Source organism: Salvelinus namaycush, chromosome 21 (assembly GCF_016432855.1).
Source record: "Salvelinus namaycush isolate Seneca chromosome 21, SaNama_1.0, whole genome shotgun sequence".
NCBI lineage: Eukaryota > Metazoa > Chordata > Actinopteri > Salmoniformes > Salmonidae > Salvelinus > Salvelinus namaycush.
Genome location: NC_052327.1, coordinates 52784150 through 52798012, shown reverse-complemented (window position 1 = coordinate 52798012; position 13863 = coordinate 52784150). Strand labels below are relative to the sequence as shown.

Below are 13863 nucleotides of genomic sequence, written 5' to 3'. Positions count from 1 at the left end.
GGTAAAGAAGTAAAGAGGTAACGAAGAAGAAGTGAGAACCAGTCAGACAACTTACGAATGTGAAACTTTAATCATGTGTCATTAAGTATAACCGCTAGTTGAGTTATGACGTCTTAATATGTTGAGCTCTTAGTCAGGGGGATTATCAAGGTACATTATAAAGTGACAACCATAGTTTGAGTTATAGGCCTCATAATGTTCAACTGTATTGCATCCTGGTTAAAAGTTGTCCGGCTGGCAAGAACAGGAAAGATAAGTAGGCTACAAGTTTATTATAGTAAACAAAAACTGAAACTAAAAAAATATAAATTGGAAAAACTATTTAGTGAACTGATTTTTTTTTTAAACAAGTTAAAAACTAAAACAATCCTGAAACTATTATCTTTGGCTGCAAAAATACAATAAAATAAAAAATTATTATGTTTAGTTTGAGTTTTTCTTCATTCTAAACTTTGGAGAAAATCTAATGGGGTTTTCAAGCTGTTTTTTATGGGGTCCTTGAGCTTCTGAATCTGGCGGGTAAATGCTGCCAGTAGATGCCGATGCTGCAAATAGGCCTAGCTAGTGCATCACTAACACTAGCTATCACTAGCTAGCAGGGAAGAAATCTGAGGGCGAGCACGGAGCGTGACTGGGCCAAGCTAGAACAGCTTGTGATGTTGCTGGAGCCATTCGCAATCCCCACCGACCCACTTTAAAGTGACAGCCAGTCGCTGTCTGATGTGGTGCCATGCATTCTCAACCTTGAGGCACACTTGCAGTCACCTACTGCTGCAAAAAAGTTGGCACGGATCCTCCTGAAGTCACTGCATGAGTGCTTCGCATGCATACTTAAATCCTCTGGCAGCAAACTTCGATCCAACCCCTGCAGCAGCTTGCCTGATGACCGAAGTATGTCCCTGGCACTTCGCTCCACAGAGATAGAGCCACTGATGAGGGAAGCAGTCTTTTGTACTTCAGCAAATCAGAGAGTACAGTCGTGTAGCAGAAGGACCCCAGCACGATGCCAGCACGTTGAATCCAGCAAGAATCTCAACCACAGAAATATAGCTTCCTCGCATAGAAGATTGAGGGTGGTGCGGTCTGCACAACGCATGACCGGGGGCAAACTACCTGCCCTCCAGGACACCTACAGCACCCGATGTCACAGGAAGGCCAAAAAGATCATCAAGGACATCAACCACCCGAGCCACTGCCTGTTCACTCCGCTACCAGTACAGGTCAGTAGAGGTGCATCAAAGTTGGGACCGAGAGACTGAAAAACAGCTTCTATCTCAAGGCCTTCAGACTGTTAAACAGCCATCACTAACAGAGAGAGGCTGCTGCCTACATACAGACTTGAAATCATTGGCCACTTTAATAAATGGATCACTAGTCACTTTAATAATGCCACTTAAATAATGTTTACATATCTTGCATCACTCATCTCATATGTATATACTGTATTTTTTACCATCTATTGCATCTTGCCTATGCGGCTCTGTCATTGCTCATCCATATATTTATATGTACACTAACGTTCAAAAGTTTGAGGTCACTTAGAAATGTCCTTGTTTTTGAAAGACTTTTATCCATAAAATTTTGTCCATTAAAATAACATCAAATTGATCAGAAATACAGTGTAGACATTGTTAATGTTGTAAATGACTATTGCAGCTGGAAACGGCAGATTTTTAATGAAATATCTACATAGGCGTACAGAGGCCCATTATCAGCAACCATCACTCCTGTGTTCCAATGGCACGTTGTGTAAGATAATCCAAGTTTATAATTTTAAAAGGCTAATTGATCATTAGAAAACCCTTTTGCAATTATGTTAGCACAGGTGAAAACTGTAGTGCTGATTAAAGAAGCAATAAAACTGTCCTTCTTTAGACTAGTTGAGTATCTGGTGCATCAGCATTTGTGGGTTCGATTACAGGCTCAAAATGGACAGAAACAAAGAACTTTCTTCTGAAACTCGCCAGTCTATTTTTGTTCTGAGAAATGAAGGCTATTCCATGTGAGAAATTGACAAGAAACCGAAGATCTCGTACAACGCTGTGTACTACTCCCTTCACAGAACAGCGCAAACTGGCCCTAACCAGAATAGAAAGACGAGTGGGAGGCCCGGTGCACAACTGAGCAAAAATAGCTTTTCTTTCATAAACAAGGACATTTCTAAGTGACCCCAAATTTTTGAACGGTAGTATATATATTCTTATTCCATTCCTTTACTTAGATTTGTGTCTATTAGGTAGTTGTTGTGGAATTGTTAGATTACCATGTTAGATATTGCTGCACTGTTGGAATTAGAAGCACAAGAATTTCGCTACACTCGCAATAACATCTGCTAAACATGTGTATGTGACCAATCAAATTTGATTTGCTTGTGTTTGAGGTCACTGTCCATTTGAAGGGTCAACGTGGCAGTGCATTAAGTGACCTGTGTGAGCTGCGGAAATACCTGGAATAGGTAAAAGGGGAAATGTTTACTATGTCACCTCTCCAGTTCTGGCAGGTGAGCATGGCTGTTAACTCTAATCTGTTCTCTGTGGCAGTGGATCTGGTTTCTGTCCCTGCATCCCAAGCATTTGTGGAGAGAATATTCAGCCTGTCATCAGGCTTGAGAAACCGCCTCTCTGGAACACAGAGTCTTCTTGAAGATAAACCAGAAAATCGTGTTTGGTTGAACGGAAACTCCCCCCAAACAAACAAACACAAGCTGGCTGTGACACGAGAGATTTGTGAAGAAGTGTTGTATTGTTTATGTTTTTGCCGTTGTTGCAGCTGTTTTCATCAACCCTATTTGAAGGGGTTAGATACATGTTTAATATTACAGAAACATAACTTTACATAACATAACTTCATTTGTTGTTTCCTCTCTCTGTCAGATAAAGGTAAAGGTACTGGATTCTTCTTACATCTACTACTAAAGTTTTTTTTTAAAGAGTTCTTATCCTTTAAATCCAGATTAGGATAGTTTTAATATTTAAACCTAACCAAACCTATGTCCTGACCATGGAGTTGTATGGAGTCCTCTAGCGGCCAAAAGTCTGTGTTAGCATGGGGGACTTTCGCCATTTGAGGACTTTCGCCATTTTGATTTAGTCAACTGGGCGGGACTTCCAACTTCATTGGCTAATCCCTCCTGATGTCCCAGTTGGCATGACTTGATGACCCGGTTGGCATGACTTGGATTCCCGGTTGGCATGACTTGGTGTCCCGGTTGGCATGACTTGATGACCCGGTTGGCATGACTTGGATTCCCGGTTGGCATGACTTGGTGTCCCGGTTGGCATGACTTGATGACCCGGTTGGAGTCGTGACAGCCGGGTCATCAGGAGGGATCAGCCAATTCATTTTACTTGTGAAGAAGAAAATTGACTATTTAAGACGGCGATGGCCGCCTCAATGGCGCTGCCCATGCTCTCATAGACGCCATCATGACACAGATACAGAGATGTATGTCTATCGCCTTATGTCGTACTGACCCCCCAGTGGCAAGAAGTGACATCCTAAAAACACATAAATGGCTCCTAACACTAAAACTGAAACTAAGCAATATACAAAAGAAATAGAAATGTTTTTATCAAACTTAAACTAAATAACAAATTCTAAATCATGTCTGAAAATATTAAATCACAAAACTATATTAACCTTGGTAGGCTAAGGGATAAAACATGTATATCAATGCAGATACATTTGCCTATAAAGTATATCAAGCATAGGCCTACAGTTGGATTGCAGCCCAGTGCAATGCATTAAGGACATTGGTGTTAGACAGATCCACAGATGATGCAATCTCAATCGCTCTCCACACCGCCCTTTCCCACCCTGGACAAAAGGATCACCTATGTGAGAATGGTGTTCATTGACTACAGCTCAGCGTTCAACACCATAGTGCCCACAAAGCTCATCACTAAGCTAAGTACCCTGGGACTAAACACGTCCCTCTGCAACTGGATCCTGGACTTCCTGAAGGGACGCCCCTAGGTGGTGAGGGTAGGCAACAACACATCTGCCACGCTGATCCTCAACACAGGGGCCCCTCAGGGGTGCGTTCGTAGTCTCCTCCTGTACTCCCTGTTCACCCACGACTGCGTGGCCAAGCAAAACTCCAACACCATCATTAAGTTTGCTGACGACACAACAGTGGTAGGCCTGATCACCGACAACGATGAGACAGTCTATAGGGAGGAGGCAGTGTGGCAGTGTGGTGCCAGGATAACAACCTCTCACTCAACATGAGCAAGACTAAGGAGCTGATCGTGGACTACAGGAAAAGGCAAGCTTAACAGGCCCCCATTCACATCAACAGGGCTGTAGTGGAGCAGGTCAAGAGTTTCAAGTTCCTTGGTGTCCACATCACCAACAAACTATCATGGTCCAAACACACCAAGACAGTCATGAAGAGGGCACGACAAAATCTTTTCCCCCTCAGGTGACTGAAAAGATTTGTCATGGGTCCCCAGATCCTCAAAAAGTTCTACAGCAGACCGGTTCTACATCCTGACTGGTTGCATCACCGCCTGGTATGGCAAATGCTCGGCATCCGACCGTAAGCCGCTACAGAGGGTTGTGCGTACGGCCCAGTACATCCCTAGGGCCAAGCTTCCTGCCATCCAGGACCTAAATACCAGGCGGTATTAGGCCCAATTTTTTTTCAAAGACTCCAGTCACCCGTCATAAACGTTTCTCTCTGCTACCTCATGGCAAGAGGTACCGGAGCGCCATGTCTAGGTCCAAAAGGCTTCTTAACAGCTTCTACCCCCAAGCCATAAGACTGCTGAACAATTAATCAAATGGCCACCCAGACTATTTACATTGACACCCCCCCCCCCCCCCCCCTTTATTTTACCACTGCTGCTACTCGCTGTTTATTATCTATGCATGGTTACTTTACCCCCACCTACATGAACAAATTACCTCGACTAACCTGTACCCCCGCACTCGGTTCCCGGTGCCCAATGTTTATAGCCTCGTTATTGATATTTTATTGTGTTACTTTTTATTTTATTTTTTACCTTAGTTTATTTAGTAAATATTTTCTCAACTCTATTTCTTGAACTACATTGTTGGTTAAGGGCTTGTAAGTAAGCATTTCACAGTAAGGTCAACAACTGTTGTATTCGGCACACGTGACTAATAAAATTTGACTTGAAGTGGGATCTGTGTAGCTATAATTGAGGTGATAAATGTCAAAAGTGACCAGATGAACCATGTGGATGTTAATGTATTACTCATATTGTGAAGGAGAGGTGAGACAGTGAGTGATCTAATAAGAGGAACTTGGACTTGACACTTTTAACAACCAGGTCAAGACATCACTCAGGTTCAAACATGATAAACAGCCTGGAAATAACCAGTCAGTCAACAGTCAGTCAACAGTCAGTCAACAGTCATACAAATCAGTTAATCCATGAAATGTAATTTGCCCTGAAGGCACGATCGCTACAGCAGAAAGAGAAACAACTTGCTCTCGCTTTAACAGTTGAGTGAATTTCTGGTTTGTAATGTCTCCACAAACAATCACGAGACACACCGTGTTCCAGGCAGGAGGAAACAGTGCGTGCGTGCGTGCGTGCGTGCGTGGCCTATAAGAGGGTTTTGTTTTAGATTTGCATGATGGCCTAGTATTAGGATCAGTGTTCAACAATGACTTCCTTAATTGTGCCACTCTGATATTAACAACCATTTAAATGCATCTTGAAACATAAGGTTATTTTATCCTCTACTTGAAATAAGGTGTAAACTATCAATACAATTACCAAGTGCTCAAGTCGTTTACATAATGTGCACAAGTCCATGTTATTCAATAAGACCCTCGGGGATTTCATAATACTTGTACAGCTGTAACATTGTAATAACATGGAATGAGCTAAAACTCTCCAGCTGTTAAAACATTTATCTGACTCCTAACATGTCTATCCAGCTGTTAAAACATTTATCTGACTCCTAACATGTCTATCCAGCTGTTAAAACATTTATCTGACTCCTAACATGTCTATACAGCTGTTAAAACATTTATCTGACTCCTAACATGTCTATCCAGCTGTTAAAACATTTATCTGACTCCTAACATGTCTATACAGCTGTTAAAACATTTATCTGACTCCTAACATGTCTATACAGCAGTTAAAACATTTATCTGACTCCTAACATGTCTATCCAGCTGTTAAAACATTTATCTGACTCCTAACATGTCTATACAGCAGTTAAAACATTTATCTGACTCCTAACATGTCTATACAGCAGTTAAAACATTTATCTGACTCCTAACATGTCTATCCAGCTGTTAAAACATTTATCTGACTCCTAACATGTCTATCCAGCTGTTAAAACATTTATCTGACTCCTAACATGTCTATCCAGCTGTTAAAACATTTATCTGACTCCTAACATGTCTATACAGCAGTTAAAACATTTATCTGACTCCTAACATGTCTATACAGCTGTTAAAACATTTATCTGACTCCTAACATGTCTATACAGCTGTTAAAACATTTATCTGACTCCTAACATGTCTATACAGCTGTTAAAACATTTATCTGACTCCTAACATGTCTATACAGCTGTTAAAACATTTATCTGACTCATAACATGTCTATACAGCAGTTAAAACATTTATCTGACTCCTAACATGTCTATACAGCTGTTAAAACATTTATCTGACTCCTAACATGTCTATCCAGCTGTTAAAACATTTATCTGACTCCTAACATGTCTATCCAGCTGTTAAAACATTTATCTGACTCCTAACATGTCTATCCAGCTGTTAAAACATTTATCTGACTCCTAACATGTCTATACAGCAGTTAAAACATTTATCTGACTCCTAACATGTCTATCCAGCTGTTAAAACATTTATCTGACTCATAACATGTCTATACAGCTGTTAAAACATTTATCTGACTCCTAACATGTCTATACAGCTGTTAAAACATTTATCTGACTCATAACATGTCTATACAGCAGTTAAAACATTTATCTGACCCATAACATGTCTATACAGCAGTTAAAACATTTATCTGACCCATAACATGTCTATACAGCTGTTAAAACATTTATCTGACTCCTAACATGTCTATCCAGCTGTTAAAACATTTATCTGACTCATAACATGTGTATCCAGCTGTTAAAACATTTATCTGACCCATAACATGTCTATACAGCTGTTAAAACATTTATCTGACTCCTAACATGTCTATACAGCTGTTAAAACATTTATCTGACTCCTAACATGTCTATCCAGCTGTTAAAACATTTATCTGACTCCTAACATGTCTATCCAGCTGTTAAAACATTTATCTGACTCATAACATGTGTATCCAGCTGTTAAAACATTTATCTGACCCATAACATGTCTATACAGCTGTTAAAACATTTATCTGACTCCTAACATGTCTATCCAGCTGTTAAAACATTTATCTGACTCATAACATGTCTATACAGCTGTTAAAACATTTATCTGACTCCTAACATGTCTATACAGCTGTCATTTGGAGCAGTAACCATTGTAAGAGATCAGAACAGAATAACAGAAAACGGAACAGAGAAGAGAGAACAGAACATTGCTTTCGACACCAGAAGGGCACATTTGCATTGAACCAAAACCATTCTACTATGTTATTTTTTTAAACTGTTAAAAAAATTAAAATCACAGTTAAATACAATTTTCTTATTTTTTTCTCCAATATCAACCAAACATGTATTAGGAAATTCTGAATGGTATGATTGACTTTTTTTTTTATCTGTTAAAAATATGAACAGGGCTGAAAATAATAGACGAGTTTCCCCTAAAATGTAATGAACACAAGCAATGGTACACAATGTAGCCTACATACTAGAGAGCCTCAATACGCTAAGATAGCAGACCAATTCATGCGCGCAAAAGCCTACATAAGAAATGAATGACCCAGTGAGTAAAATCAGATTTGATCAGATTTGAACGAAAACTGGGACACAGCAGGTGTTCGCATATTGATGCTTTCGCTGCACTATGATGACGATACAGTACAATGCCTCCTTATGTTTGAGCAGCGTAGGCTATGTGGAGTAGAAGAAATAATGAAAAAAGTCGTTATTACCATTTCGTTCCGGCTGTTAAGGTATTTTTCGACTTCTGATAAACTTCTCACTGCTGAGTCAGCGGTGGCCATAATCATCGAGTCGGTCTCGCGGTTGGGTTTAGGAATTTGAGTCGGTGTAGTGTTCCGTTCACGATGTTTCATCATTTGTAGTCTGACACGATCCTTGTCGACCGACCCTTCACACAGACTGATATGACCATTCTCTCTCTCCTTCCAAAGCCGAAAACACTAAACAATGTGCACCCAGACTCCGCCCAGTTGAAGGGCTGCTGAGCAGGAGGAGGAGGTTAACCCTATCGTTCTGCCGTGGGTGAGGTTAAGGACACAGCCGACGCTTAAACCGACCAGCCAAAACCTACAACTGACCTTTACCTTAACCCTAACCTTAACCAAACCCTTGCCTAATAAATTCTGAAATGAAATATCAGTTTGGGCGTCATGCGTGTCCTTATAACATTTCCCTGCTATCATTCCACCCTCCACCATACTGGAGACAGTGTCTTAAGCTGTTTGCAGACGTCTCAGCCTATCATAATCCTATCACTACTCCAATCATTCCAAACATGTTAAACAACAGAAACTGATGTCACCATAATAAAATCTGAAAGGACAAATGTAGGCTGCCACAGTAGTCTCTTCTCGCACGCACACACACACACACACACGCACGCACGCACACACACACACACCTTATCTAACCCATTCCCCCTGGAGCCAGTATCAAACAAAACAAAGCTAGCCCTCAAAGCAATTAAGGACTAGAAACAAAAAGGACAAAGGACAGTGCCTTGAGTGTTTACTCTTTGCGCATAGAGATCCACCCTACCAGGACCAGAGGCCATGGGATTGGGAACAGGCCAACCATTCTAGTCTTGGCCAAGTCCCACAAGCCTTTTTCATTCATGTATTCATGTAGATTGCTTAGTGTTTACGACTAGTTTCATCCGCCCAACTCGGTGGTTCTCCAACTGTGAAACTGTGAAAATATAAATGTGCTTTTAAGGTGTTGAAAGTCTTCCTACCTGAATAGAATACCTTATCTGTAATCCACACAGGCGTGTTGTTGCTGTAATCCTTCCTCTCTTGATTTACTGGTGAGGCTTGGGTTGTGCCTAAAATGACACCCTATTCCCTTTATAGTGCACTACTTTTGACCAGAGCCCTGGTAGTGCTCTATAAAGGGAATAGGGACCAGAGCCCTGGTAGTGCACTATAAAGGGAATATGGACCAGAGCCCTGGTAGTGCTCTATAAAGGGAATAGGGACCAGAGCCCTGGTAGTGCACTATAAAGGAAATAGGGACCAGAGCTCTGGTAGTGCTCTATAAAGGGAATAGGGACCAGAGCCCTGGTAGTGCACTATAAAGGAAATAGGGACCAGAGCCCTGGTAGTGCACTATAAAGGGAATAGGGACCAGAGCTCTGGTAGTGCTCTATAAAGGGAATAGGGACCAGAGCCCTGGTAGTGCACTATAAAGGAAATAGGGACCAGAGCCCTGGTAGTGCACTATAAAGGGAATAGGGACCAGAGCCCTGGTAGTGCACTATAAAGGGAATAGGGACCAGAGCTCTGGTAGTGCTCTATAAAGGGAATAGGGACCAGAGCTCTGGTAGTGCACTATAAAAAGGGAATAGGGACCATAGCTCTGGTAGTGCACTATAAAGGAAATAGGGACCAGAGCTCTGGTAGTGCACTATAAAGGGAATAGGGACCAGAGCTCTGGTAGTGCTCTATAAAGGGAATAGGGACCAGAGCCCTGGTAGTGCTCTATAAAGGGAATATGGACCAGAGCCCTGGTAGTGCACTATAAAGGGAATAGGGACCAGAGCTCTGGTAGTGCACTATAAAGGAAATAGGGACCATTACATTTACATTTTACATTTACATTTTAGTCATTTAGCAGACGCTCTTATCCAGAGCGACTTACAGTAGAGTGCATACATTTTATTACATTTTTTTTTACATACTGACATACTTTTTTACATACTGAGACAAGGATATCCCTACCGGCCAAACCCTCCCTAACACGGACGACGCTATGCCAATTGTGCGTCGCCCCACGGACCTCCCGGTTGCGGCCGGCTGCGACAGAGCCTGGGCGCGAACCCAGCCCAGCCTGGGCGCGAACCCAGAGACTCTGGTGGCGCAGCTAGCACTGCGATGCAGTGCCCTAGACCACTGCGCCACCCGGGACCAGAGCTCTGGTAGTGCACTATAAAGGGAATAGGGACCAGAGCTCTGGTAGTGCACTATAAAGGGAATAGGGACCAGAGCTCTGGTAGTGCACTATAAAGGAAATAGGGACCAGAGCTCTAGTAGTGCACTATAAAGGAAATAGGGACCAGAGCCCTGGTCAAAAGTAGTGCACTATAAAGGAAAAAGGGTAACATTTTGGTTACATGCAAAAACGTATTTTTTGAGTGATGGGTCACCAGAATGGACACAGACAAAGAACAGGGCCCATACTCATAAAGAGTCCTGATATAGGATCAGTTCTGATTATATGGACAGGGAGGACCTGATCCTAGATCAGGGACCATACTAATAAAGAGTCGGAGTGCTGATATAGGATCAGTTCTGATTATATGGACAGGGAGGACCTGATCCTAGATCAGCACTTCTACTCTGAGATTCCTTTTTGAATACGGCGTAATGCAGTACGAGATAGTCCCACTACCAAAAGGCAATTGATTGATAATACGATAGGGACCTTTTTTATTTATTTAACTAGGCAAGTCAGTTAAGAACATATTCTTATTTAGAATGACTGCCTACCCCGGCCAAACCTGGACGACGCTGGGCCAATTGTGCGCCACCCTATTGGACTCCCAATCACGGCTGGATGTGATACAGCCTGGATTCGAACCAGGGACTGTAGCGACACCTCTTGCACTGAGATGCAGTGCCTTAGACCACTGCACCACTCGGGATCCTTGCAGAATCGGTACAATCAGATATGAGGATATTGGATCCATGGCTACCTGACAAACACAAGCCAGCAACGTATTCACTAGGTCATCAAGTTTTAATGTGCTTACCAATGAGTTTCATTAGTAGGACACGTTCACCAGGTGGCTACAGCAAAGCAGGGATTAGGGCTACAGTCAGTGTGTGTAGACAGGGTCATAGTAACACACACACACAGGGGTGTATAAGGGGTTGTGTGTGTGTGTGTGTGTGTGTGTGTGTGTGTGTGTCACTGCTACCCCCTCATAAAATATTGATCGACAAATACGACTAACTGTAAGTCTATGCCATCCCTTTCACTGACGCTTCTTCCACCTTAGACATTAGACTGAAAATAAACACCAAAAGAAGCTATCAGATACCTTGAGATACACATTTTGCATTATTGAAAAGATTCAAGGTACCGATATGGAAATAATCTGTGGTGGATAACAGATGAGATATAATAATAGCGTTTCCCCTATATATATATATTTTTAATTGTGGCCACCACTGCAAAACATTTCAAATAGAAATGATGCACCAAGAAGACCCAATCTACCAGAAATAGCATCTGGGACTCTGGAAGAATGCATTGTGGGTAAATAATTGCCCCTTTTCTGATCCTCACAGAGAGAACATTAATGCAGATTGGTGACCTTCCCAATTTAAACAAACATCAGTCCAGCAGCTCAATCAATAGAAATTGCAATTCTCATGTCGTGTATCACCTAATAAAACTGTATGAAATTAAGCAATATCACTTCTTTCAAATTCTATTACAATTTAAATGCGTATAGCCTTTGCGCTATAGACTCTTTTTTAGCTGCTATACATAGCCTATATAAAGCTGCTTATAGACAGATCTCTTCGCTTTATAGCTTATAGCCTCTCAGAATACAAGTGGGGGTATGGGTTGGACAGGCTAATGAGACACTTGATGTAACCATTTAGCTGAGAGCATGTGTTTACCTCCAATTCACCTCATCTACAGATCAATATCAGTGAAATTCCATGGTAACAGAATGATGCAGACTCAGATTTTTCACTTTAAAATATACGTCAGACAAAAATCAATGATTGCAAAGTTAAACAAACCAACTCTATGCATAAGGATTATTTTAAGAATATCCACAGAAAATGTGCATAAAAACACATGTACAGTGAAAGTATTCTGACCCCTTCACTTTTTCTATATTTTGTTACGTTACAGCCTTATTCTAAAATAGATTTTTTTTTTTTTATCCTCATCAATCTACACACAATCCCCATAATGACAAAGCAAAAACGGGTTTAATAATAAAATGTAGCAAATTTTTTTTTTTTTAATAAATGGAAATATCACATTTACGTAAGTATTCAGACCCTTTACTCAGTATTGTTGAAGCACCTTCGGCAGCGATTACAGCCTCAAGTCTTCTTGGGTATGACACTACAAGCTTGACACACCTGTATTTGGGGAGTTTCTCCCATTCTTCTCTGCAGATCCTCTCAAGCTCTGTCAGGTTGGATGGGGAGCGTCGCTGCACAGCTATTTTCAGGTCTCTCCAGAGATGTTCGATTGGGTTCAAGTCTGGGCTCTGACTGGGGCACTCAAGGACATTCAGAGACTTGTACTGAAGCCACTCCTGCGTTGTCTTGGCTGTGTGCTTAGGGTCCTTGTCCTGTTGGAAGGTGAACCTTCACCTCAGTCTGAGGTCCTGAGCACTCTCCAGCAGGTTTTCATCAAGGATTTCTCTGTACTTTGCTCCATTCATCTTTCCCTCAATCCTGACAAGTCTCCCAGTCCCTGCAGCTGAAAAACATCCCCACAGCATTATACTAGAGGCAACCATGCATCACCGTAGGGATGGTGCCAGGTTTCCTCCAGACGTGACGCTCGGCCTTCAGGCCAAAGAGTTCGATCTTGGTTTCATCAGACGAGAAAATCTTGTTTTTCATAGTCTGACAGTCCTTTAGGTGCCTTTTTGCAAACTCCAAGCGGGCTGTCATGCTTTAACTGAGGAGTGGCTTCCGTCTTGGTAACCTCGCTGACCAAGGCCCTTCTCCCCCAATTGTTCAGTTTGGCCAGCTCTAGGAAGAGTCTTGGTGGTTCCAAAATTATTTCATTTAAGAATGATGGAGGCCACTGTGTTCTTGGGGACCTTCAATGCTACATAAATGTTTTGGTAACCTTCCTCAGATCTGTGCATCGACATAATCCTGTCTCGGAGCTTACGGACAATTCCTTCGACCTCATGGCTTGGTTTTTGCTCTGACATGCACTATCAACTGTGGTACCGTATATAGACAGGTGTGTGCCTTTTCAAATCATGTCCAATCAATTGACTTTACCACAGGTGGACTCCAATAAAGTTGTAGAAACATCTCAAGGATGATAAATGGAAACAGGATGCACCTGAGCTCAATTTCGAGTCCCATAGCAAAGGGTCTGAATACTTATGTAAATAAGGTGTGTGTTTTGTATTTGTAATACATTTACAAACATTTCTGAAAACCTGTTTTTGCTTTGTCATTATGGGATATTGTGTGTAGATTGATGAGGTAAAAAAATTATTGAATACATTTTATAATAAGGCTGTAACATAACAAAATATGGAAAACGGAAGAATACTTTCCGAATGCACTGTACTTGAAGAATAGTGCAGATGCAAAGTTTGGAACAGAATGACAGCAAAAACAGAGCAAACCGTCATTCTGCACTGTTCTTCAAGTAAATGTGGTTTCGCACAATTTTCTTGTGGAAACGGTTCAAATTCATCCTTGTGCATTGAGTTGTATGGTTTGTTTAACTTTGCAATCATTGGTTTTTGTTTGACATACATTTTAAAGTTAAAAAACTGTT

At 41.5% G+C, this 13863-nt stretch overlaps 1 protein-coding gene across 1 annotated transcript in view; it reads right to left on the bottom strand.

Annotated features, from left to right (window-relative positions):
- The window catches only part of LOC120066493 (transmembrane and coiled-coil domain protein 3-like), a 60038-nt gene extending 51770 nt beyond the window's left edge, over positions 1-8268 (bottom strand). Inside the window, exon 1 of the mRNA XM_039017906.1 lies at positions 8070-8268. Coding sequence (XP_038873834.1) covers positions 8070-8216 — 147 coding nt within the window. The 5' untranslated portion in view covers positions 8217-8268. The remainder of the gene's footprint in view (positions 1-8069) is intronic.
- Positions 8269-13863: the final 5595 nt, after the last annotated feature.